General features: G+C 43.5%; 1 protein-coding gene across 1 annotated transcript in view; it reads left to right on the top strand.

Moving 5' to 3' along the window:
• The window catches only part of LOC124565148 (beta-1,4-glucuronyltransferase 1-like), a 92,265-nt gene that overhangs the window by 14,086 nt on the left and 53,108 nt on the right, over nucleotides 1-25,071 (top strand). Inside the window, exon 2 of the mRNA XM_047131015.1 lies at nucleotides 8,873-9,133. Coding sequence (XP_046986971.1) covers nucleotides 8,873-9,133 — 261 coding nt within the window. The remainder of the gene's footprint in view (nucleotides 1-8,872; nucleotides 9,134-25,071) is intronic.

The raw sequence follows: 25,071 nt of genomic DNA, 5'->3' as shown, positions 1-25,071 counted from the left end.
CAGCTGACAGCGTGTCTTCGATTATTACCACAGATCCCATCTAAGTGCAGGTGAATGTCTCACATAGCATAGTACTGCTCCCACCAGCCTGGGTCCGTGGCGGGTTGACGTTCCGAGCCGCCGTTCACCTCGTTAACAGCGTTTGTGGAGACGACCATCGACCTAGTGTAGCAAAAATATGATTCATACGAAGAGCTGATACGTTTCAATTAATCGACGGTCGTATCTCAATGATCCCGTGCCCATTGCAATCGGAAGTGAAGATGTCGTTGCTTCAACATGTGAACACTTAGGGTGATCTGCTGCGGTGCTCCATGTTCGACAACGTACGATGATTGGAGTGGTCTGAGACACTTGTGCCTCCACAAGCATTGTGCTCTTCTGGTAGAGATGCCACAGATTACTATCTATCCTACTTTACAGAGCAGACAAGCCTCCGAACCCCACTTTCTGTCAAGAGTCGTGGACGTCCAACCACTTTGCACTCAATCGTAGTTTCACTGTCCTCCTACATTTTTCCGTAGATTCTCACGACAGTAGCACGTGAACATTTGACCAACTACGCCATATTCGAGATACTAATTTACATGCTCTGCATAACAATAATCTGCCCTTTGTCATAGTCGCTTATCTCAAATGTTTTCCCCATTTTCAGCCCATATCTTCCCTAGGGTGATCCCCCGTGCAAATATGCTTCGCTTACATACTTCTGTTACCACGTCACGTGCCCGGAACGCCAACAGGCGGCACCCAACATCGCTATAGGCAGTGGTCATAATGTTTTGGCATATCAGTGTATTGACGATGCCACTTTGACTTTACCATATTAGGGTAACACAAGGGTTCGTCTGTTTGAAATAGATCTCAAGATGGTCATTGTGGCCCGATACCAATAGTATGAAGACATTTCTGTGATCATAGACTGTAATTAAAGAAACAAATTCCCTCTGCTAGTGTCGTTGCAGATCCTCGATGAACTGTCATTGTTTGCTAATCGTATATCTCAGACTCTGTATCACTGCCGGGTACAAGCGCCAGTGTCGGCTTCAGTTTTCTTGATTTGCTGTCATACTCACCGAATGTGAACGCTGTTGATAAAAGAGAGAAATACATAGCAAGACGGAGAAATATATGATACTTTTATAATAGACAATAATTACACTGAAGTCACCGCGATCCATGACGGTCCCTTGGATATTACAGAAGGCGGGATGTGGTTCTTATTAGGATGTGTGATCACCACGGACGGCAACGAATGCTCTGAAACGTGCTCCCATGTTGGCCATAAGGTTGGTAAAGGAGTTATTCTCCTCGACCACCACAGATGACAGCTGCTGAAAAATCTTTGTTGTATATTGATATGTTGTAATACGCCTCCCTAACGCATTACACACGTGCTCGATGGGATTTAAGTAAGACGAACGGGAAGTCCAGTCAACTCGCCGAATATTCTCTCGTTGAAAGCGCTTCATCACCTGCGCAGTTCGATCAGGCTGCGGATTGTTATCCATAAAAATGAAATCAGGACTGAACACATCCTTGAAGAGACGCACGTGAAGGAGTAGTACAGTGTCACAAAAACGTAGAGCGGTGAGTTCACTGTGTTAAAAGATTTGGAGGTCAGTACATACGCGTAACAACATGCCTCCCTGCACGATAGTACATGGACCACCGTGTTCGACAATCTTGCTGGGTGTATTACGTGTTCCCACCCCTCGCCACATGAGGATACGTGCATTAATGATCTAGTGGGTAACGGCGAACGGTCTGTGAGACTATTCACGGGCTATCTTGTTGTCTACAGGACGTTAACAACACCAGAAGACTGAAGCGAAATGCACGAAGAAGTGCAGAGGACCGACGATTGGTACAGGGACTGGAAGTTGACCCTGAACGCACAGAAATGTAACATGTAGTTTATAAATATGCGAAGAGATCCACTAATCTTCCATTACACCATTCGAGACAAAACACTGAAAATGATAACTACCGTAAAATACTTAGGAATAACCATCCAGAGCAACCTGAAACGGAAGACCACATCAAATACATTTTAGAAAAAGCAGATGCCTGGCTGACATTAACTGGGAGAACCTTCAAGACATGCAATTCGTCCACGAAAGAAGTGGCTTAAGTAACATTTGTTCAGTCCATTCTCCAGTATTGCTTATCACTATGAGCCCTTACCAAATAGGATTATTAATTGAAACAACAAGTTTACTATTACCTGTTACTGTTTATTTATTTCCACGATACGTTTCAAAGGTTTAAACCTCCATCATCAGGTGAATTTACATTTGTTAGTGTGACATTTGTGTGTGTGTTGTGTTACGATGTTTTGGAGGAACTTGTGGCACTGTCTAGTGAAGAAACAAAACACTATTTCAGAACATGGATTTGGGTGTTTTTTGACAAAAAATCAACGTGTATCTAATGGTAAACATAAAATAGGGAAAATAAAGTACCTCCAGTGGTCACAGGTTTCTTTCACTGTTGTAACACATCACATGTATACTGCCATATTTTGTAAACAAATATGGCATCGGAAACTACTAGATGCATGGATTGTAAAGCAGAGGAGAAAACATTATCACAAGGTACAAAGAATATACGTCCTACCAACATTATTACAGAATAAATTTTGAAGGACTGGGTGGTGTTGTTTTGAGGTGTCGAATATATTTGTTGGAATAAATACTTCAGGTGGTATATAAATCCGATTTTGACAAGTTGAAATAGCTTAAACTGCATACCCGTTTATACAATCAGGTGAAGTGTTACAAACTGTAAGTGCAATAATCATATTGGCTACAGTTGTATAATTATACACAAATAACAATTTTGGTTGGGATTCGTAGATAGATATGAAAGGCTGGAGGCAGAGGGGGAGAAAGAGAAAGTGAGAGGGATAGAAAGGGTGGAAAGAGTGATTTTATGAGAGCAAACTTTACGGGGCAGGGGGTCCTAAGATTATATCTGTTACATGTAATAACTGCCTAAAGATTGGCGTAATACATTGTTTAATGCATCAAAATATGCAGATGGATGTGTAATTTGTGCCAGTAGTTGATATACATACAGTTTCAAGCTGATAAGGGGTACAAGCTGTTGGTGTGATGATAAATCTGTAAATGAGGTCAATCTCTTGTACACTTGTCGGCTGTCATGGTAACATAACTAAATATTTATGGTAAATATTAAGATGTAGGTGTGTGTGTGTGTGTGTGTGTGTGTGTGTGTGTGTGTGTGTGTGTGTGTGTGTGTACATTGCAATTTTAATGACGTACGCAGTTGCTGAAAACAGAGATGATAGTGTTCTGTTATTGTCATTTAAGATGGATTCAGGTTGTTTTGTTTGGTGTCTGTATATATGGAGTGTTTCAAGGATGCCTAGTTTTCTGCCTTTTGGTTAGATGTGTAGGATGCTGATACTTGTGTTGTTAACATGGTGTTTTGTTTTGGGCATGTGGGTGGCTATTGCTGATGTGGCATTTTTTGTTTTTTATTGCTGCCATGTGTTCTTTGAATCTAATCTCAAATGATCTGCCTGTCTCGCCTATGTAGAAGCATTCACAGTCCAAACATTCAATTTTGTACACATCTGTGTGATGAAGTGGGTTACGTGTGCTGATGTTGTGAGGTAACTTATGTCCAATCTTGTTGTCTGTTGTAAAGGATATGCTTATGCCTTTTCGTTTGAAGACTTTGGCAATCTGATATGAAATGTTACCTAGAAAGGGGATTGTATGAAAAATGTTATTTTCTTTTTGTTTTTTTGTTGTGATTTCTTTGCCATTATTGAGTGTTTTAGAGTGTCTACTATGGAGCTGTTATAACCATTTGCAACAGCTGTTTGTTTTATAATTTCAATTCCTTGATCACATTTGTCTTCAGAGAGTGGTAGTTGGATAGCTGTATTGAACATGTACCGGAATGCTGCCATTTTGTGGGTTGTGGGATGACAAGAGGAGTTGTGGATTGTAGTATGTGTTATGGTAGGCTTCCGATAAATTTCAAAGTGATCTCCGTTATTTCTTATTCTAATGGTAAGGTCTAAGAAATTTATACTATCATCTGTTTGGTGTTCAACTGTGAATTTTGTGTTTTCATGGGAGTTGTTGAATAACTGGTTCAACTCACTGATGTCATCTTTAGTGCCTTTGATTAAAATTATGGTATCATGTACATATCTGTTGTAGATAGATGATATTTTTGAGGAGGTGGTGATTGGAATTCAGGATTCTGTCTTCTAAGTTACTTATAAATATTTCATCTAGCAATCCGGAAACATTCGAGCCCACTGCTATGCCATCTGTTTGTAAATTTTATTGTTAAATTTAAATTAGTTGTGTGAAAGTGTGAATTCAAGCAGGTCCAGTAGCTCAGTAATGTGAGTTGAATGGATTTTTTGTGCTTTTGTAAGTTGGCATTGATTATCTGTAGTGTGGGATCTATTGGCACAGAGGAATAAAGGTGTTGTGTGTCAAATGAGGCAAGTGTGGCACCAACAGGTACTTCTATGTTTTTGACATGTGTAAATTATGTTGCGTTTTTAAGTGTTCTCTCATTATTGAATGCGTATGCTCCTCTTCAAAATTCTCAAAGAATTTGAGATAGTACCAGACAGGTGTTGTGATCGAGGAGAATTTTACAGTGGAAATTCCGAGACGGTGTTCCGGGAAGAGTCGGGCAACACATTACTTCCTCTCGCCTACGGCTCACGAAATGACCAAGACGAGAAAATCACATGAATTAGAGCTCATTCCGACGTTTACCGGCAGTGATTCTTTCCACACGCCATTCGCAAATAGTACCGACTGATGACCTCAGATGTTAAGTCCCATAGTGCTCAGAGCCATTTGAACCAAATAGTACCCTTCACAATACACCGTAATCTGGCTTACGAAGTGTAGACGTAAATGCAGATGCAGAAGGCAAAACGCACGGCATCTGCTCCTCCGTCAGAAATGACTGAATGTCTATTACAACATACCGTTTATCGCAGCAAATATGATTGAGCGGCTTTTGCTTACATTACTCCTCTTCCCAATCCACGCTCCTTCCATCCCCTCGTCTTGATTGAAACTTTACACTTCTAAGAAACAATATATAAATTCGCATAGGAATAAATTCTTCCCTGTAATTTTGCATATTAGTTTTAAATAGGACAGAATGTAGTCTGATATATACTGGAGAGCTAAGGAAACTAGTACATCTGCCTAATATCGTGTAGGGCCCCCGCGAGCACGCAGAAGTGCACAACACGACGTGGCATGGGCTCAACTAGTATCTGAAGTAGTGCTGGAGCGAGCTGATACCACGAATCCTTCATGGCTGTCCATAAATCTTACGGAAGAGTTCGAAAGGTGGAGATCTCTACTGAACAGCAAGTTGCAAGGCATCCCAGATATGCACAATAATATACATGCCTGGGGTGTCTGGTGGCCACCAAAAGTGTTTAAGCTCAGAAGAGTGTTCCTGAAGCCAATCCTTAGCAATTCTGGACGTGTGGGGTGTCGTATTGTCTTGCTGGAATTGCCCAAGTTCGTCGGAATGCACAATGGACGTGAATGGATGCAGTTGATCAGACAGGATGCTAACGTATGTGTCACCTGTCAGAGTCGTATTTAGATGTATCAGGGGTCCCGTATCACTCCAACTGCTCACGCCCCACATCATTACAGAGCCTCCACCAGCTTCAACAGTCCACTGCTGACATGCAGGGTACATGGGTTCATGACGTTGTCTCCATACTCGTCACGTCCATCCGCTCGATAAAATTTGAAACGAGACCCGTCCGACTCGTCCAACATCAGTCATCAACAGTCCAATGTCGGTGTTGATGGGCCCAGGTGAGGCATAAAACTTTGTGTCGTGCAGTCATCAAGGGCACTTTCGGCTCCGAAAACCGGTATCGATCATGTTTCGTTGAATGGCTCGCACGCTGACACTTGTTGATGGCCCAGCATTGAAGTCAGCAGCAATTTGCGGAAGGGTGCACTTCTGTCACGTTGAACGGTTCTCTTCAGTCGTCGTTGGTCCCGTTCTTGCAGGATCTTTTTCCGGCCACAGCGATGTCGGAGATTTGCTGTTTTACCGGATTCCTGATATTGACGGTACACTTGAGAAATGATCGTGGGGGAAAATCCCCACTTCATCGCTACCTCGGAGATGCTGTGTCCCATCGATCGTGCGTCGACCATAACATCATGTTCAAGCTCACTTAAATCTTGATAACCTGTCATTGTAGCAACAGTAACCAATGTAACAACTGCGCAAGACACTTGTATTATAGTGGCGTTGCGGACCGCAGGGCCGTATTCTGCCTGTTTACATATCTCTGTGCGCATGCCTACAACAGTTTTTTGGCGCTTCAGAGTAAATTATTGAGTGTAGTGTCATATAAAAAATTGATTACTAGCCCTCTTTGGAAGGATCCAGTACGAAGATCAAAGTGGAAATTGTGATTTTGATTTTTCGTCCATTACTGTGAATCATTTGAGGAACACCCCTATGTAGTTCCTCCAGCGACGTCCCAAACGAGCTCTTCTGTATTGCACATTCAAGCCAGAGTACTGTTTGTTATTGTAATGCAGTTGACAGGGCATTAAACGCTGAAAAATAGGAAGGTAGCTGTACTGGGATGGAGATGGCCATTGACACTGCTCTCTAGATCTTTGGATCTGAACAGGAGGGTTGTTTTGAACAGTGCTGCGTAAAGTGCATACAGTCTAGTCCTTCTTATTCACTACTTACAATACTTCGTTTCTGTTAACGTTACCACACGCTTTTTCTGTGTGTATGAAATCTGACGTGTCGAGCCTCAATAATTTCTCTGTACTTAATTGTAAGAGGAATATTTCCCGACGTGTTCGATAGTTAATTCGAAAACCAGACTGATAATATTCTAGGTTTTGACCTACTTGATAGGTAACTCTAGTTAATGTTTGTGTATAAGGGGTCCTGTATCACTCCAACTGCACACGCCCCACACCATACAGAGCCTCGGCCAGCTTGCCAGTCCCCTGCTGACATGCGGGGTCCATGGATCGATGTGTCATGTGTTGTCACATTACTTTCTGTTCTTGGTCTTCAGAATTCATGTCGTACATTTTTTCTCGAACATATGTGGTACTACTTCCTTCAAGTACAGTATATATCAATACAATTTAAAATAGGTAAAGTAAGCCTTTTCTTCGAGTGTTTTCGTTGAATCTACAAGGACGTAAACAACACCTAGACCTTTATTCTTTGAACCGATTTACTACTATCTAATTCTTACCTCACAACTGATGGATCACTCTCGAATTCACATTTTACAGAACGCTTGCGCCAAAATATTTTGAAGGGCACTTTTCACTTTCAAAATGGTCCTGAAATTTTTGGTACGCACATTCTATGTTTTGCCAACGTTTCAACAATCATACATCGGATACATACAGTAAATGAGTGTGTGTCTTGAAATATTCGACTTCCAGGTAAGTACAAAACGCTACATCACTTTATTTGTAGACTCACTGAAAAATAAAAATTCATCTTATATCTTGATTCGATGATAATTTTCCAGCAGCATCGAAGGCTCCGAATGATTTAGCAGCTGCTTTTAGGACAAGTTTGTTTTTTTTAGTCACGTGGCCAGTTCAGAGATATTGTAAGTGGCACTTTTATAGTATAGCTTGCAACCTCCAAACAGTTTATTATTCTGTAACCTACCAATAATAAAATGTGACTAATCTCTCAATAATATTGTGGCTCACATATAACCTTTCAATAATTAACTGACTGTGAATCTAAACTGGTAAATTTGGACGTCATTAGTGCTGCGTCATGGCCCTGAAAGATCATTCTGAATAAATTGAAAATTCTTACCTCAATGAAGTCGCCGGATAATGCGTATATATCTGTTCCTATATGAAATTTTTCTGGCACAGCCCAGTGCGATGTTTGCTGCTAAATTTGTCATGTATAGAAAGAAACAACTGATTTTTCTTTACGATAATCGGGATGACCATGGACTGCAGAAATTAGTAAATTCTTTAAATTCAGATGAATAATTGTCAAAAAGTTCATTTTATAAAAAAGATTATTATTGAAAGATTTTTTTGAAAAAATTTGCATGGGACTTGTTATAAGACTAGTACAAATTTTGTTGTAACAAACTACATATGCGTGCGGCTGCTTTTACCTTATACTGCATCGCTCAGGCACCGCCATCGCTCCCCACGACCGGTCCCGCCAACTCGATACACGACTGATAGATACTACTTACACTTACTGACACTGCTCTTACTGCAGCCAACACTGCTCTCTGGTCTGTTATTCTCTCATAGCTTACATATCGCAGGCAGCACGTGAGCAATCCATCGAAATTACATCTGCTCGAGTGCGCTAGCAATAAATTCCTTACTCGTGGACCTCTTACAAGCTGAATGTGATTAAGCTACAACCATTAATATTCCAGAACTTAAAACTAGCAGTATCTCAAGTCTTTCATAATTCATGATATAACTTAGTTTTAATATCATGAGTAAGGAAGGTTACAACAAGAAAGGTATGCTCAACTGCACTGTGCCACTTTCTATAAATTTTTACACGTATTTCTTGAAAGGATGAAGATGCTTATCACGTTAATACATGGAGAGTTATTACTCGTACTTCTAACACAAAAATAAACTTGGAGTAAATTTTGGCTATCCAACGTAACGACCCTCGTTTGACAATGAGATTGCTCACGAAAATAAACGTTTACTCTGTGCAAATATCAGTAACTGTCTTGCACAGTTTTCAGGCTCCCTGCGGCTGCAGGCAATTTACGGCAGCGCGTTTACCGTAACTGAATTTCCTTCCAGTGACACAAGTCTTACTGGTACAGGTATCGGCACCGGAGAAGTACCGCGTGCGGCAGTTCGTGTCGGTGGGCGACCGCTGGCAGCAGCTGCCTACGTCAGCGGGGGACTGGACCACGTGCCTGGCGCTGCACGCCTCGCTGTCGCACGTGCACCACGTGGAGCGCCAGGCGCGCTCCTGGAGCGGGCCCCTCTCCGTCGCGCTCTTCGCCGCAGGGGACGACGTCCGCCTGCTGCTCGCCTACATCACGTTCCTCAGGCGCTGCCGACGACACGTGCGGGACCGGGTACGTCCGGCCACGAACTCCGCTGTTCTGCTAATGGGTGTCTGTCACATATGCTCCTGAGATATTGTCACCGTCAGGAACTTTTTTGAAACAGATTTTATGGACCTGTTAAACAGAAGGTAGTGGAAGGACATGTTAGAATTAAAAAAAGCCATGATTTTCAGGATGTCTTTTGCAGTGGACAATGAGTCTTTGTAGCATACGAGGTCTCTTCAGAAAATACCGGAACTTTCGTAATGTCGCGCCATTGGTGTATTGGACCGAAATGCGGCTGGCATCAGTGCACACACCTATATCTAATGTGTAACTCCCGGAAGTTTCATTGTTGTATATCTGTTAGTTATTGTTCAGTGCTGTATTGAGTAGAATGCTGTGTCGTACAGTTTGCGAATTTCGAGAGGAGCAACGCGTCTGCGTTCAGTTTTGCGTGAAACTCCAGACGACCTTCACAGAAACGAAACGATGCAGGAATCCTACGGTGATAAGTGCTTAAGCCGTACTCGGTGTTACGAATGGTTGACACGGTTTAAAAATGGGCGGAAGGAAGTTAAACATGACGCTCTTTTAGGGCGCCCACCAACGTCTATCGACGACGCTCATGTCAACGAATTTATGTGTGCCAATCGAAGACTGACTGTCCGAGAGATTACAGAAGAATGTAACATTTCAGTTCGATCAAGTCATGAAACCCTGACACAGCATCTTGGAATGCATCGTGTTGCCGCCAAGTTCGTCGCACAGCCCACGAGTCAAGACCAACAAGACCTTCACCTCGCAATCTGTGAAGCGCTATTGGATCCCGCAAATGAGAACGAGTTGTTCCCTAAGAGAGCCATAGTTGCTGGTGAGTCGTGGGTCTACGGTTATGATGTTAAGACTAAGGTTCGATCTTCACAATGGGTAGGGAAAGGTTCTCAAAAACCAAAAAAGATTGTCAGGTCGGGTCAAATTCAAAATCATGCTGATAGTTTTCTTTGACTTTCAAGGATTAGTTCGTGCCATAGGAACAAAGTGTAAATCGATGGTACAATCGCGACGTGTTGCGACGCCTGCTTGAAAATCTGAAAAGGAAATGTCCTGAAATGTGGCGAGACAATTCATGGCTCTTGCATCACGATAACGCACGCACGTATTCATCTCTGCTGGTGCGTGACTATTATACAAAGAAAGAAATTACTGTGCTCTCTCATCCTGTGTACTCTGCAGCCTTGGTCCCTGTGAACTTTTTTTTATTTCCAAAATTGATAATCCCGTTGGAAGGACAAAGTTTTGCAGCAACAGACGAGATAAAAGGAAATCCGCAGACGGCATTTCGCGCGATCCATCAAGAGCTTCCGGAAATGGTAAACGGCTTTGGGAGCGGTGTATCAATTGTGGAGGAGAGTATGTCGAAGGAGACCATGCAGAATGAGTAAATGGTATGCATAGGAAAATTTTGTGGACCAAGTTCCAAATGTTTTGAAGAGACATCGTATGAATAAACATTAGAAAGAAAGTGAAAATTGTAAAGAAAGTGCTTCATTAGCAGTTTATTGGTATCGCTTCTGTCGTACTGTCATTCTAAACTTTAAAAAAGGCTGCTCCTCTGTTCACTTGGGGAAGGAACATGATTTTGCTGGAGCTCAACAGCTAACAGGCCGGTATCCTCCCCCTCCTCCCGCTCCTCCTCCACCTCACTGACCTCAGGGTCAGACAAGTCTCCATTCAAAAAGATAATCTACAATTTCATATGAATTTTTTTTGACCTGTATCCTTTAAGAAAATGATCATATTAACATAGTACCTACTTTGCTTACGTACAATAATAATAAAAATAATGCTTTAGATAATGTCATTTAGCAACAATATTAGCAAAGATAATCACCATTGACGCCTTGGGACTAGTGCTTGAAACTGTGGTACAAAGTCCCCCCGTCCGTTGCAATGGACATTACTATTAAGTTACCAAATGAAAGAAACATGCAGTAAAACCAAAACTTACTGCTCAACAAAGCCATATAAACAACACTTATAAATATCTTCTGCAATATATTTTCATGGAATAAGTTCCGAGAAATACACGGTAGTGAAGGAGTACTCGCCTGCTGTGGTAAAACGTTGTAAACAGAGTGGCTGCTTGGCGTCAAGTGATTGTGGTGACGTGTCTGCCGCCAGATGGCTGCACCATACTGTCCATTCAAATGGACCACGGGAAATAAAGCATCTTTGATAGCAGGACAGAAAGCTCCATGTCCATTATAATGGCAATCGGGTCTCAGGGGGATATGCAAGTTTTCAGGCTAGGAAAAGCTGTACATCATAAGCGACGTGCCTCAAAAGGGATGCTATAATCCAACTCAGCATCTTCACCATATTCCGAGACATTTATACTGGTACAAATGGCTCTGAGCACTATGGGACTTAACATCTGTGGTCATCAGTCCCCTAGAACTTAGAACTACTTAAACCCAACTAACCTAAGGACATCACACATATCCATGCCCGAGGCAGGATTCGAACCTGCGACAAGCGGTCACGCGGTTCCAGACTGAAGCGCCTAGAACCGCACGGCCCATTTATACTGGAATGTTCTTGAAGGGCACGGCACAAGCTGTCTAATATCGGTCCCCCACTATGACCCATAAATAATGTCTTCCGTTAGCAGTTAACTGTCTCATTTCTTCCATAGATTCTTGAAAGGTCACGCGTCGATCTTGTCATAACTTCTAAGGACTTTTCTCCTTCTGCAGATGTTGTAACTGCCTTGTCTGTCACTCCTAATGCACTGTTTTAAATGCTGCTGGCTTCACTATCTTGCTGAGGCTTCTGATATGATTTATCACTGTGTTATTCACTAAGTTTTCAGGCAAGTGCCACTGGAACTAATTACGGTCTATGACACGCACGCTGTTAGATTGCATGGTCGCTCCTTTTCTAAATTCGACTTATTTGTCACATTTAGACTTGTCTCCCAATTCACATTTGCACATTTGTAGCTTAATAATCTTATAAACCCACAGTCAACAATTTTTCGCCCAGTACCGCCAAAACTTTGCTTACGTGACGGCAATTTGATCCTGACTGCTGTATAGTCGAATTAGACGGGAACTCCGTCAATTTTGTTTCCATATTACGACTGAACTAATCGACAGCATTGAATGATGTAAGATCAGTGCGAGGGATCGATCTTTCCTCTTTCCATTGATATATAATACTTCATGCAATCTCTGACAGAAGTGATGAAGTATTACGAATAGCTTAAGGCTACGCTACACGGCTCTCACTCGTGGAAGTAGAGAACGACTTTGAAAAGCACTACGGCTCGCAGCCGTGGAATTAATCTAATAGTTTAATTCCAAATAAATATACAAGATAGGGGCCATGGCTTGTCAAAAAGTAACATTGTCACAAACAAAAAGTTTCGTCCTCTCGAGACTTCAGGCTGATAACGTGTAAGACAGTCCTAGCTTATATAGCGGCCTCAAATCAGTGAGGAAGAGAGCCCCCAAGTTGCTTCTGTTGTATCAATATCCAGGCATAGTCACATGCCACTCACTGATGATCACATCTCGCAGAGCTACCAAACTGCGATGATGTTGACCGATACATTTCCACCGTTCCAAATAGCCCCAAACATTTTAACAGCATTAAGATCGGGCGATTTAGTGTGTCAGTTGATGAAAGGTAGGTTGTGTTCACCAAACCAAGAACGGGTGCATGCACGGCTGTTGGTATACTGGAGGACAGGAAGAGTCCACAGCATACCTAACACGAAGATGAAGGAGCAGTGTTTGGTCACTGAGAATATTGATATAAACATCCTAGCTCCAGCATAAAGTTTTAATCTCTCAGGAAGTCTCAATTCGGCGCACACTCTGCTGCAGAGTTAATATTCATCCTGGTAATAATCCCACCCAGACTATAATTAAGCCATTCTCCCAATATCCTTTCTTCGAGCAGTGCTAGACCCTCAAGTCTGCAGGAGATGTTCTGTTAAGTTTGGAAGGCAGTAGATGAGATACTGGCAGCAGTAAAGCTCGGAGAGCGGTTCGTGAGTCGCGCTTAGGTCGTTCAGCCGTTGGAGCACTTTCGCCAGAAAGGCAAACATCCCAGGTTCGAGTCCCCGGCACACAACTTTAATCTGCCAGGAAGTTTCATACCCCTACATCTTCATGATAACCTAAATGTGCGGACCCTAGCCATGGTACCATAAACACCGCGGAAACGTCCGGGCTGAACTATGCTCTCCACATACTGCGGGTTAAACATCACATGGGACCGACGCTACACTTGTCATCTAGCATCGTTCCAAATGAGGCAAAATCGAGAATCTTAGGAACACACTACATGCCTGCAGTAAGCTACTGCCCTGTTTCTGTGTCTTTTGGCTCCATAGATACGCGTGGAGTTTTGCGCCGCTGAGGGCAAAATCCTTTTACCAGGTTGTTGTTGTTGTGGTCTTCAGTCCTGAGACTGGTTTGATGCAGCTCTCCATGCTACCCTATCCTATCCAAGCTTCTTCATCTCCCAGTACTTACTGCACTCCACATCCTTCTGAATCTGCTTAGTGTATTCATCTCTTGGTCTCCCTCTACGATTTTTACCCTCCACGCTGCCCTCCAATGCTAAATTTCTGATCCCTTTATGCCTTAGAACATGTCCTACTAACCGGTCCCTCCTTTTTCTCAAGTTGTGCCACATACTCCTCTTCTCCCCAATTCTATTCAATACTTCATCAGTAGTTATGTGATCTACCCATCTAATCTTCAGCATTCTTCTATAGCATCACATTTCAAAAGCTTCTATTCTCTTCTTGTCCAAACTATTTATCGTCCATGTTTCACTTCCGTACATGGCTACACTCCATACAAATACTTTCAGAAACGACTTCCTGACACTTAAATCTATACTCGATGTTAACAAATTTCTCTTCTTCAGAAACGCTTTCCTTGCCATTGCCAGTTTACATTTTATATCTTCTCTACTTCGACCATCATCAGTTATTTTGCTCCCCAAATAACAAAACTCCTTTACTACTTTAAGTGTCTAATTTCCTAATCTAATTCACTCAGCATCACCCGACTTAATTCGACCAAATTCCATTATCCTCGTTTTGCTTTTGTTGATGTTCATCTTCTACCCTCCTTTCAAGACACTGTCCATTCCGTTCAATTGCTCTTCCAAGTCCTTTGCTGTCTCTGACAGAATTACAATGTCATCGGCGAACCTAAAAGGTTTTATTTCTTCTCCATGGATTTTAATACCTATTCCGAATTTTTCTTTTGTTTCCTTTACTGCTTGCTCAATATACAGATTGAATAACAACGTGGAGAGGCTACAACCCTGTCTCACTCCCTTCCCAACCACTGCTTCCCTTTCATACCCCTCGACTCTTATAACTGCCATCTTGTTTCTGTACAAATTGAAAGTAGCCTTTCGCTCCCTGTATTTTACCCCTGCCATCTTTAGAATTTGAAAGAGAGTATTCCAGTCAACATTGTCAAAAGCTTTCTCTAAGTCTACAAATGCTAGAAACGTAGGTTTCCCTTTCCTTAATCTTTCTTCTAAGATAAGTCGTAAGGTCAGTATTGCCTCACGTGTTCCAACATTTCTACGGAACCCAAACTGATCTTCCCCGAGGTCGGCTTCTTCTAGTTTTTCCATTCGTTTGTAGAGAATTCGTGTTAGTATTTTGCAGCTGTGACTTATTACACTGATAGTTCGGTAATTTTCACATCTGTCAACACCCGCTTTTTTTGGAATTGGAATTATTATATTCTTCTTGAAGTCTGAGGGTATTTCGCCTGTCTCATACATCTTGCTCACCAAATGGTAGAGTTTTGTCTGGACTGGCTCTCCCAAGGCCATGAGTGGCTCTAATGGAATGTTGTCTACTCCCGGGGCCTTGTTTCGACTCAGGTCTTTCAGTGCTCTGTCAAACTCTTCGCGCAGTATCGTATCTCCCGTTTCATCTTCTTCTACATCCTCTTTCATTTCCATAATATTGTCCTCAAGTACATCGCCCTTGTATAGACCCTCTATATACTCCCTCCACCTTTCTGCTTTCCCTTCTTTTCTTAGAACTGGGTTTCCATCTGAGCTCTTGATATTAAAACAAGTGGCTCTCTTTTCTTCAAAGGTCTCTTTAATTTTCCTGTAGGCAGTATCTATCTTACCCCTAGTGAGATAAGCCTCTACTTCCTTACATTTGTCCTCTAGCCATCCATGCTTAGCCATTTTGCACTTCCTGTCGATCTCATTTTTGAGACGCCTGTATTCCCTTTTGCCTGCTCCATTTACTGCGTTTTTATATTTTCTCCTTTCATCAGTTAAATTCAATATTTCTTCTGTTACCCAAGGATTTCTACTAACCCTCTTCTTTTTACCTACTTGATCGTCTGCTGCCTTCACTACTTCATCCCTCAGAGCTACCCATTCTTCTTCTACTGTATTTCTTTCCCTCATTCCTGTCAATTGTTCCCTTATGCTCTCCCTGAAACTCTGTACCACCTCTGGTTCTTTCAGTTTATCTAGGTCACATCTCCTTAAATTCCCACCTTTTTGCAGTTTCTTCAGTTTTATTCTACAGTTCATAACCAATAGATACCAGACTCGAAATATCCACAGCATTTAGTCCTGCTTACAGTGTTCATTCTGAAACTGGTGAGATGGACCTGCATTCAGAGGCAGCAGCAGTTCATGTAGGGTTTAAGTCACTGACGAGGAGTGACACTCGTCTCCGGTCGCTGTCGGCTACAATGTCTTTACGGCCTCTGTTCTTACGCCGTGTTATATGGCTACGAGTAATACACCGTTACTTTTTCACGTGCGGGACAACCCGCGTTGATATGACAACAAATGTGGCAGCACCATTCACAGTGTGGTCACTGACACGCCCAAACACGACAGCTCCTGTCTTTCCGCTGTAGTGCTACGTCTATACGTCGACCAGTCTTACTGCGCTGGTTCCATACACGTAAATCACTCCATTGCGATGGCTTTCAATGATGGAGTGTTACATCAACGCCTGGTACCAGTCCTATATCATTAACAGTTATTCAAACCGACCACTGTGCTCTTTTAAGATGGTGGCTAATACGATATCTGGTGAACTTATTTCTTTCTTGTTAGTGGGATGATATAGTTTCGTTTCAATCGTTCATGGTTCTTTGAGAAAAACCCAGAAGCCATCGTGCTTCATTTCTCATGTCTCAGACGTGTTGCCATTCAGCAAGCACGCATTACTTACGTTGTTTCTTGACAGTGATGTTTCGCTAGAGTGCTTTGTGCGTAGCTAATAATAATAATTACATGTGGTTCAACGGCCACAAATTTTAATTGTACGAAACTTCGGCCATGTGCATCTTCCTAATCTACGCCATTACTGCCGGGGAAAGACGACCTACCGTCTGACGCGGAATCCGAATCACGTGTCGTTCCTGGCTAATTTCAGATTATTGAGAAGTGAAGACTATGTTAAAGACAGAGTGAAGTATTCCGTGTTCGATCCTGAATCTGATCCCTCTACCTTTCGGATCCCCGACCGTGCGTAACCGATGACTAGCCTCTAGATACCACAGTTCTGTGTCGATGATGCCAGAGCTTAATATAGGCAAGGGTTTCTCAGCCTTTGTATTAAAAGCGCCCGTCTCTACGAGCCCTATTTCTCTCTGTCTATGTCAAGCAATTTGACCGCAAAATGTAATTTTTAGTTCCATAAAATGTGAATGTAAAAATTACACTACTGGCCATTAAAATTGCTACACCAAGAAGAAATGTAGATGATAAACGGTATTCATTGGACTAGAACTGAAATGTGATTACATTTTCACGCAATTTGGGTGCATAGATCCTCAGAATGCAGTACCCAAAACAACCACCTCTGGCCGTAATAATGGCCTTGATACGCCTGGGCATTGAGTCAAACAGAGCTTGGACGGCGTGTACAGGTACAACTGCCCATGAAGCTTCAACACGATACCACAGTTCATCAAGAGTAGTGACTGGCGTATTGTGATGAGCCGGTTGCTCGGCCACCATTGATCAGACGTTTTCAATTGGCGAGAGATCTGGAAAATGTGCTGGCCAGGCTGTATCCAGAAAGGCCCGTACAGGACCTGCAACGTGCGGTCGTGCATTATCCTGCTGAAATGTAGGGTTTCGCAGGGATCGAATGAAGGGTAGAGCCACGGGTGCCGTCAATGCGAACAAGAAGTGACCGAGACGTGTAACCAATGGCACCCCATACCATCACGCCGGGTTATACGCCATTATGGTGATGACGAATACACGCTTCCAATGTGCGTTCACTGCGATGTCGCCAAACACGCATGCGACCATCATGATGCTGTAAACAGGACCTGGATTCATCCGAAAAAATGACATTTTGCCATTCGTGCACCCAGGTTCGTCGTTGAGTACACCATCGCAGGCGCTCCTGTGTGTGATGCAGCGTCAAGGGTAACCGCAGCCATGGTCTCCGAGCTGATAGTCCATGCTGCTGCAAACGTCGTCGAACTGTTCGTTCAGATGGTTGTTGTATTGCAAACGTCCCCATCTGTTGACTCAGGGATCGAGACGTGGCTGCACGATCCGTTACAGCCATGCGGATAAGATGCCTGTCATCTTGACTGCTAGTGATACGAGGCCGTTGGGATCCAGCACGGCGTTCCGTATTACCCTTCTGAACCCACCTATTCCATATTCTGCTAACAGTCATTGGATCTCGACCAACGCGAACAGCAATGTCGCGATACGATAAACCGCAATCGCGATAGGCTACAATCCGACCTTTATCAAAGTCGGAAACGTAATGGTACGCATTTCTCCTCCTTACACGAGGCATAACAATAATGTTTCACCCAGGAACACCGGTCAACTGCTGTTTGTGTATGAGAAATCGGTTGGAAACTTCCCTCATGTCAGCACGTTGTAGGTTTCGCCACCGGCGCCAACCTTGTGTGAACGCTCTGAAAAGCTAATCATTTGCATATCACAGCATCTTCTTCCTGTCGGTTAAATTTCGCGTCTGTAGCACGTCATCTTCGTGGTGTAGCAATTTTAATGGCCAGTAGTGTACGAAGTATCGCCCGCTGCTGGTTGCGCTGTTTTATAAGAAGGGTGCCTGTGCGGCAGTAGCCCTGCAGAAGTTCCGGATACTCAAAGGTATGAAAATAGGCATTGGTCCGATGTCTGCCAAGTGACTGGAGAAATGATACTAAATTCGAAGAGAGAGTTTCTTTTGAAGTGCAATGTGGCAGAGGCCCGAAGCCAGTTGATCCGATGTCAGTTGAAGACGTGGTCACAGCATTACAGAAGGCGTCGAGATGTGGTGTGCAAACATGCAGTGCACAGGGAGTTGCCCGAATGCTGGACATACCTGCGAGTACGGTGCGCAAAATCCTACGAAATATCCTGCATAGCTATCCACAGAAAATCATCCACGTTCACGAGTTCCTTCCTGCTGACCTGCTGATAAGACGAACGTTCGGTGTGTAAATTCTTTGTCACATGGGGGTGGACAATGAATGGCCATGGAACGTTCTGTGGACAGACGAAGTCCACTTCCATCTCCAAGGACATGTCAATACGAAGAGATGCAGAATATGGGAAACGGAAAATCCGCACGCACATCAACCAGTACCACTTCATTCTGCAAAGCTGAGTGTATGGTGCGGTTTGATGGCATTGTTTATAGCAGAGCTGTAGTTTTCGAGGAAATGAGTCCTGCAGGTATTATTACCTGTACTGTCACTGGTAAACGCTATGGGAGTTTTTTTCTGCTCCAAAGTCATTCCAAACCTTGGACAGCTGGGATGTGCGAGTAGTATCATCTTTACGCAAGGTGGCGCTCCGCCGCACATTGAGTAGCCTGAGAAGCGGCTGCTTAAGAGGTATTTTGGAAATGCTAGAACTATCAGCCAACATTTCCCTACAGCTTGGCCGACCAGTTAACCTGATCTTAATCCGTGTGACTTGTGGCAATTGAGTTTTCTGAAAGATGTTGTGTTCAGTACTCCAGTTACGAACGTAGCTGTATTGAAGGCACGCATTGAGCAATGGGTTCTGAACGTGACACCCGAGACACTCCGATCTATTAGGGAACGTGCTGCTTATCGATTTCATCTTGTGGTAGGAAACGGTGAACAGCATATTGAACATGTCATGCACCAGACTCACGACATTTAGAAACGAATGGTACATTGCATTTTATGAGGGGTTTTGGTCCCAAGACAATTTGCCTTTTACGCGGTTTTTGGTCACAGGACAAATAAAAACCGATTTTTACCATCGATGTGGTGCGCTTTACTGTGATGGATGGGCTTACCTAAGTAACAGTACCACAACTGTTGACTTCCGAACTCGTGCAGCATGCACATTGAAAAGTACGGACACTGTAGTGCTCAGCTCAAACCAGAGCCGTCGCATTACGATTTACCTGTCATTTGTAGCCTACCCCATTTACGTTAAGACGCTTACAGCGCCATCTGTTGGTAAAATTTTCATTAATTTCTTTTTTTTATTCCATTATGTTTCCTTCTGCGTCACTGTTCAAATTTGACATCATTCTGAGTAGTGGCTCTCTTTCTACAGCCTTTTGAAACTGGAACTTTAATTACGGACACCTTGTAATTTAATTGCAAGTCCTGATAATCGCTATTCGTTTGAAAATGCAGTTAGAAATTTTTGCAGAAAATTTGTATTTCTCTGGCAACTTTCCTATATATGTGGTAACAAAAATTATGTTTCTTGTCAAGAGCGACTTCCAAACATCTGCATATCTCATTTCTCTGAAGGGAGACAAGGTTCAGGTGTAAAGTAAGATTTCCCGCCAGATTGTCTGTAAGAAGAATATGTTGTCATATTTGAAGCTATAGTAACTTTTTGCTGTGAACACTATGTTAAATGAAACTGAGTTCGTCTGAGACCTTACTCTCAATGTAGTCTGTAGAATCATGTGATTCTCCCGCTATTATGTCATCAGCATGTAGAATGACATCATCGGCATCTTTTAGGTTGTGATGATCAACAAATAGCTCACAAATTACACACTGTGGCATCTTTAGGACAGTCTCATTGTTTTCCCAGTGTACAACTCTATCTTGACAGAATATATTCCAATGGCAGGGTCTAGGAACGCCCATTTTCGTAAACCGTGCAGTCAGATTAAGCCATAATAAACTATCGAATGCTCCGTCTGTAACTGTCGTGATCCAAATCACAAACATTCCTTTTATATTTTTAACTGTCATGACATAATTAATGTCATTATAGTCTTGCCTATTCTGAATCCGGACTTGCAGTCGCTGTCCACTCACGTCTTTACAACTCTGCAACGTGTTGCATAGAAATTTTTCTTGAAATTTCCGTATTGTGCTTAGCAAGCAGATTGGTCGGTATGCCTTTGTAGCAGTGGGACCACGATCGGTACCCGTTCGTATTATTATAACCTAGATTATTTTCCAGTTCAAAGGAATTCGTCCACTTACGAGATCTTCATTTAATAAAGGAGAAAGATTTGGACGAATGTACTGTTATATCTGGCTTAGCACAGTAGCATAAATGTTGTGAAGACCGCCGTTGGATAAGCAGCTGAGCAGCAAGTCGTATACTCCTAGCTCACTCGTTTGTTACATAGTTTAATTCTTAATTTCTTTGCGTGTTTTTGGTACTTGCATTGTTTAATTCATAAATTTCGGGCGTATTATAGTATTTGAGAGTTGTAGCATCGCGTTTTAGTACCTGAATAGTGTAAATTCGCGTAGTCGTTTGTCTACTGTTTTTGTTTTGAACGGCCAGTGTCGGTTGGTCACAGTCAGTGTGCTCCCTGCCGCCGTTGGATAAGCAGCTGAGCAGCAAGTCGTATACTCCTAGCTCACTCATTTGTTACATAGTTTAATTCTTAATTTCTTTGCGTGTTTTTGGCACTTGCATTGTTTAATTCATAAATTTCGGGCGTATTATAGTATTTGAGAGTGTAGCATCGCGTTTTAGTACCTGAATAGTGTAATTTCGCTTAGTCTCCTTCCGCCGCCGAGCAGTGTCAGCAGTGCGCAAGTAGCAGCATTACTGCATTTACTAGGCAATCTTGTATTTTAATAACCGTTTAAATTTTGTCGATTTGTTTGCGCTCTCTGTAGATTAGTTCAGACGTTCTTTGCAAAACAGTTTTTAGCATGGATAGGGACTGCAACTGCTGTGTTCGGATGCAGGCTGAGTTGGCATCCCTTCGCTCCCAGCTTCAGGCAGTGTTGGCTTCGGTCACACAGCTTGAGTCTGTTGCCAATGGGCGTCACTGTGGGGGACCGGATGGGGGTTTGTCGGGGACGGCCAGCTCGTCCCACGCATCCCCTGATCGGACTACGACTGTGGTTGCCCGGGATACTGCCCGCATTGAGGCTGATCCCTCACCTGTGGTAGAGTGGGAGGTCGTTTCAAGGTGTGGCAGGGGGCGAAAGACATTCCGGAGGGCTGAACGGAAAGCCTCTCCAGTTTGTCTGACGAACCAGTTTCAGGCTCTGTCTCAGGCTGATACTGATCTTCGGCCTGACATGGCTGCTTGTCCTGTTCCAGAGGTTGCCCCTCAGTCTGCAAGATCTGGGCAGTTGCAGAGGGTGGGCTTACTGGTAGTTGGGAGCTCCAACGTCAGGCGCGTAATGGGGCCCCTTAGGGAAATGGCAGCAAGAGAGGGGAAGAAAACCAATGTGCACTCCGTGTGTATACCGGGGGGAGTCATTCCAGATGTGGAAAGGGTCCTTCCGGATGCCATGAAGGGTACAGGGTGCACCCATCTGCAGGTGGTCGCTCATGTCGGCACCAATGATGTGTGTCGCTATGGATCGGAGGAAATCCTCTCTGGCTTCCGGCGGCTATCTGATTTGGTGAAGACTGCCAGTCTCGCTAGCGGGATGAAAGCAGAGCTCACCATCTGCAGCATCGTCGACAGGACTGACTGCGGACCTTTGGTACAGAGCCGAGTGGAGGGTCTGAATCAGAGGCTGAGACGGTTCTGCGACCGTGTGGGCTGCAGATTCCTCGACTTGCGCCATAGGGTGGTGGGGTTTCGGGTTCCGCTGGATAGGTCAGGAGTCCACTACACGCAACATGCGGCTACACGGGTAGCAGGGGTTGTGTGGCGTGGGCTGGGCGGTTTTTTTAGGTTAGATGGCCTTGGGCAAGTACAGAAAGGGCAACAGCCTCAACGGGTGCGGGGCAAAGTCAGGACATGCGGGGACCAAGCAGCAATCGGTATTGTAATTGTCAACTGTCGAAGCTGCGTTGGTAAAGTACCGGAACTTCAAGCGCTGATAGAAAGCACCGAAGCTGAAATCGTTATAGGTACAGAAAGCTGGCTTAAGCCAGAGATAAATTCTGCCGAAATTTTTACAAAGGTACAGACGGTGTTTAGAAAGGATAGATTGCATGCAACCGGTGGTGGAGTGTTCGTCGCTGTTAGTAGTAGTTTATCCTGTAGTGAAGTAGAAGTGGATAGTTCCTGTGAATTATTATGGGTGGAGGTTACACTAAACAACCGAACTAGGTTAATAATTGGCTCCTTTTACCGACCTCCCGACTCAGCAGCATTAGTGGCAGAACAACTGAGAGAAAATTTGGAATACATTTCACATAAATTTTCTCAGCATGTTATAGTCTTAGGTGGAGATTTCAATTTACCAGATATAGACTGGGACACTCAGATGTTTAGGACAGGTGGTAGGGACAGAGCATCGAGTGACATTATACTGAGTGCACTATCCGAAAATTACCTTGAGCAATTAAACAGAGAACCGACTATCTAACAGATCAAAACGAAAATTTCTGTTCCGACACTGACAATGTTGAGTGTTTACGGAAAAAGTTCAAGGCAATCGTAAAATGCGTTTTAGACAGGTACGTGCCGAGTAAAACTGTGAGGGACGGGAAAAACCCACCGTGGTACAGCAACAAAGTTAGGAAACTACTGCGAAAGCAAAGAGAGCTCCACTCCAAGTTTAAACGCAGCCAAAACCTCTCAGACAAACAGAAGCTAAACGATGTCAAAGATAGCGTAAGGAGGGCTATGCGTGAAGCGTTCATTGAATTCGAAAGTGAAATTCTATGTACCGACTTGACAGAAAATCCTAGGAAGTTCTGGTCTTACGTTAAATCGAAACAGCATATCCAGACACTACGGGATGATGATGGCATTGAAACAGAGGATGACACGCGTAAAGCTGAAATACTAAACACCTTTTTCCAAAGCTGTTTCACAGAGGAAGACCGCACTGCAGTTCCTTCTCTAAATCCTCGCACAAACGAAAAAATGGCTGACATCGAAATAAGTGTCCAAGGAATAGAAAAGCAACTGGAATCACTCAATAGAGGAAAGTCCACTCGACCTGACGGGATACCAATTCGATTCTACACAGAGTACGCGAAAGAACTTGCCCCCCTTCTAACAGCCGTGTACCGCAAGTCTCTAGAGGAACGGAGGGTTCCAAATGATTGGAAAAGAGCACAGATAGTCCCAGTCTTCAAGAAGGGTCGTCGAGCAGATGCGCAAAACTATAGACCTATATCTCTTACGTCGATCTGTTGTAGAATTTTAGAACATGTTTTTTGCTCGCGTATCATGTCATTTCTGGAAACCCAGAATCTACTATGTAGGAATCAACATGGATTCCGGAAACAGCGATCGTGTGAGACCCAACTCGCCTTATTTGTTCATGAGACCCAGAAAATATTAGATACAGGCTCCCAGGTAGATGCTATTTTTCTTGACTTCCGGAAGGCGTTCGATACAGTTCCGCACTGTCGCCTGATAAACAAAGTAAGAGCCTACGGAATATCAGACCAGCTGTGTGACTGGATTGAAGAGTTTTTAGCAAACAGAACACAGCATGTTGTTATCAATGGAGAGACGTCTACAGACGTTAAAGTAACCTCTGGCGTGCCACAGGGGAGTGTTATGGGACCATTGCTTTTCACAATATATATAAATGACTTAGTAGATAGTGTCGGAAGTTCCATGCGGGTTTTCGCGGATGATGCTGTAGTATACAGAGAAGTTGCAGCATTAGAAAATTGTAGCGAAATGCAGGAAGATCTGCAGCGGATAGGCACTTGGTGCAGGGAGTGGCAACTGACCCTTAACATAGACAAATGTAATGTATTGCGAATACATAGAAAGAAGGATCCTTTATTGTATGATTATATGATAGCGGAACAAACACTGGTAGCAGTTACTTCTGTAAAATATCTGGGAGTATGCGTGCGGAACGATTTGAAGTGGAATGATCATATAAAATTAATTGTTGGTAAGGCGGGTACCAGGTTGAGATTCATTGGGAGAGTGCTTAGAAAATGTAGTCCAACAACAAAGGAGGTGGCTTACAAAACTCTCGTTCGACCTATACTTGAGTATTGCTCATCAGTGTGGGATCCGTACCAGATCGGTCTGACGGAGGAGATAGAGAAGATCCAAAGAAGAGCGGCGCGTTTCGTCACAGGGTTATTTGGTAACCGTGATAGCGTTACGGAGATGTTTAATAAACTCAAGTGGCAGACTCTGCAAGAGGGGCGCTCTGCATCGCGGTGTAGCTTGCTCGCCAGATTTCGAGAGGGTGCGTTTCTGGATGAGGTATCGAATATATTGCTTCCCCCTACTTATACCTCCCGAGGAGATCACGAATGTAAAATTAGAGAGATTAGAGCGCGCACGGAGGCTTTCAGACAGTCGTTCTTCCCGCGAACCATACGCGACTGGAACAGGAAAAGGAGGTAATGACAGTGGCACGTAAAGTGCCCTCCGCCACACACCGTTGGGTGGCTTGCGGAGTATCAATGTAGATATAGATGTAAACTAGATCAGCCTCAATCAATCCATCCATCGGGTTCGATGCCTTTCTTGCGGTCTTCACCCATCCACCTGTCTTTCCAAATTTATTTTGGCCGTTCTAGTTGGCTCCATTCTCAACACA

This window comes from Schistocerca americana, chromosome 1, assembly GCF_021461395.2.
Source record: "Schistocerca americana isolate TAMUIC-IGC-003095 chromosome 1, iqSchAmer2.1, whole genome shotgun sequence".
Lineage (NCBI taxonomy): Eukaryota > Metazoa > Arthropoda > Insecta > Orthoptera > Acrididae > Schistocerca > Schistocerca americana.
The sequence above is the reverse complement of the archived record's forward strand: the minus strand, read 5'-3'. Positions and strand labels throughout refer to the sequence as shown.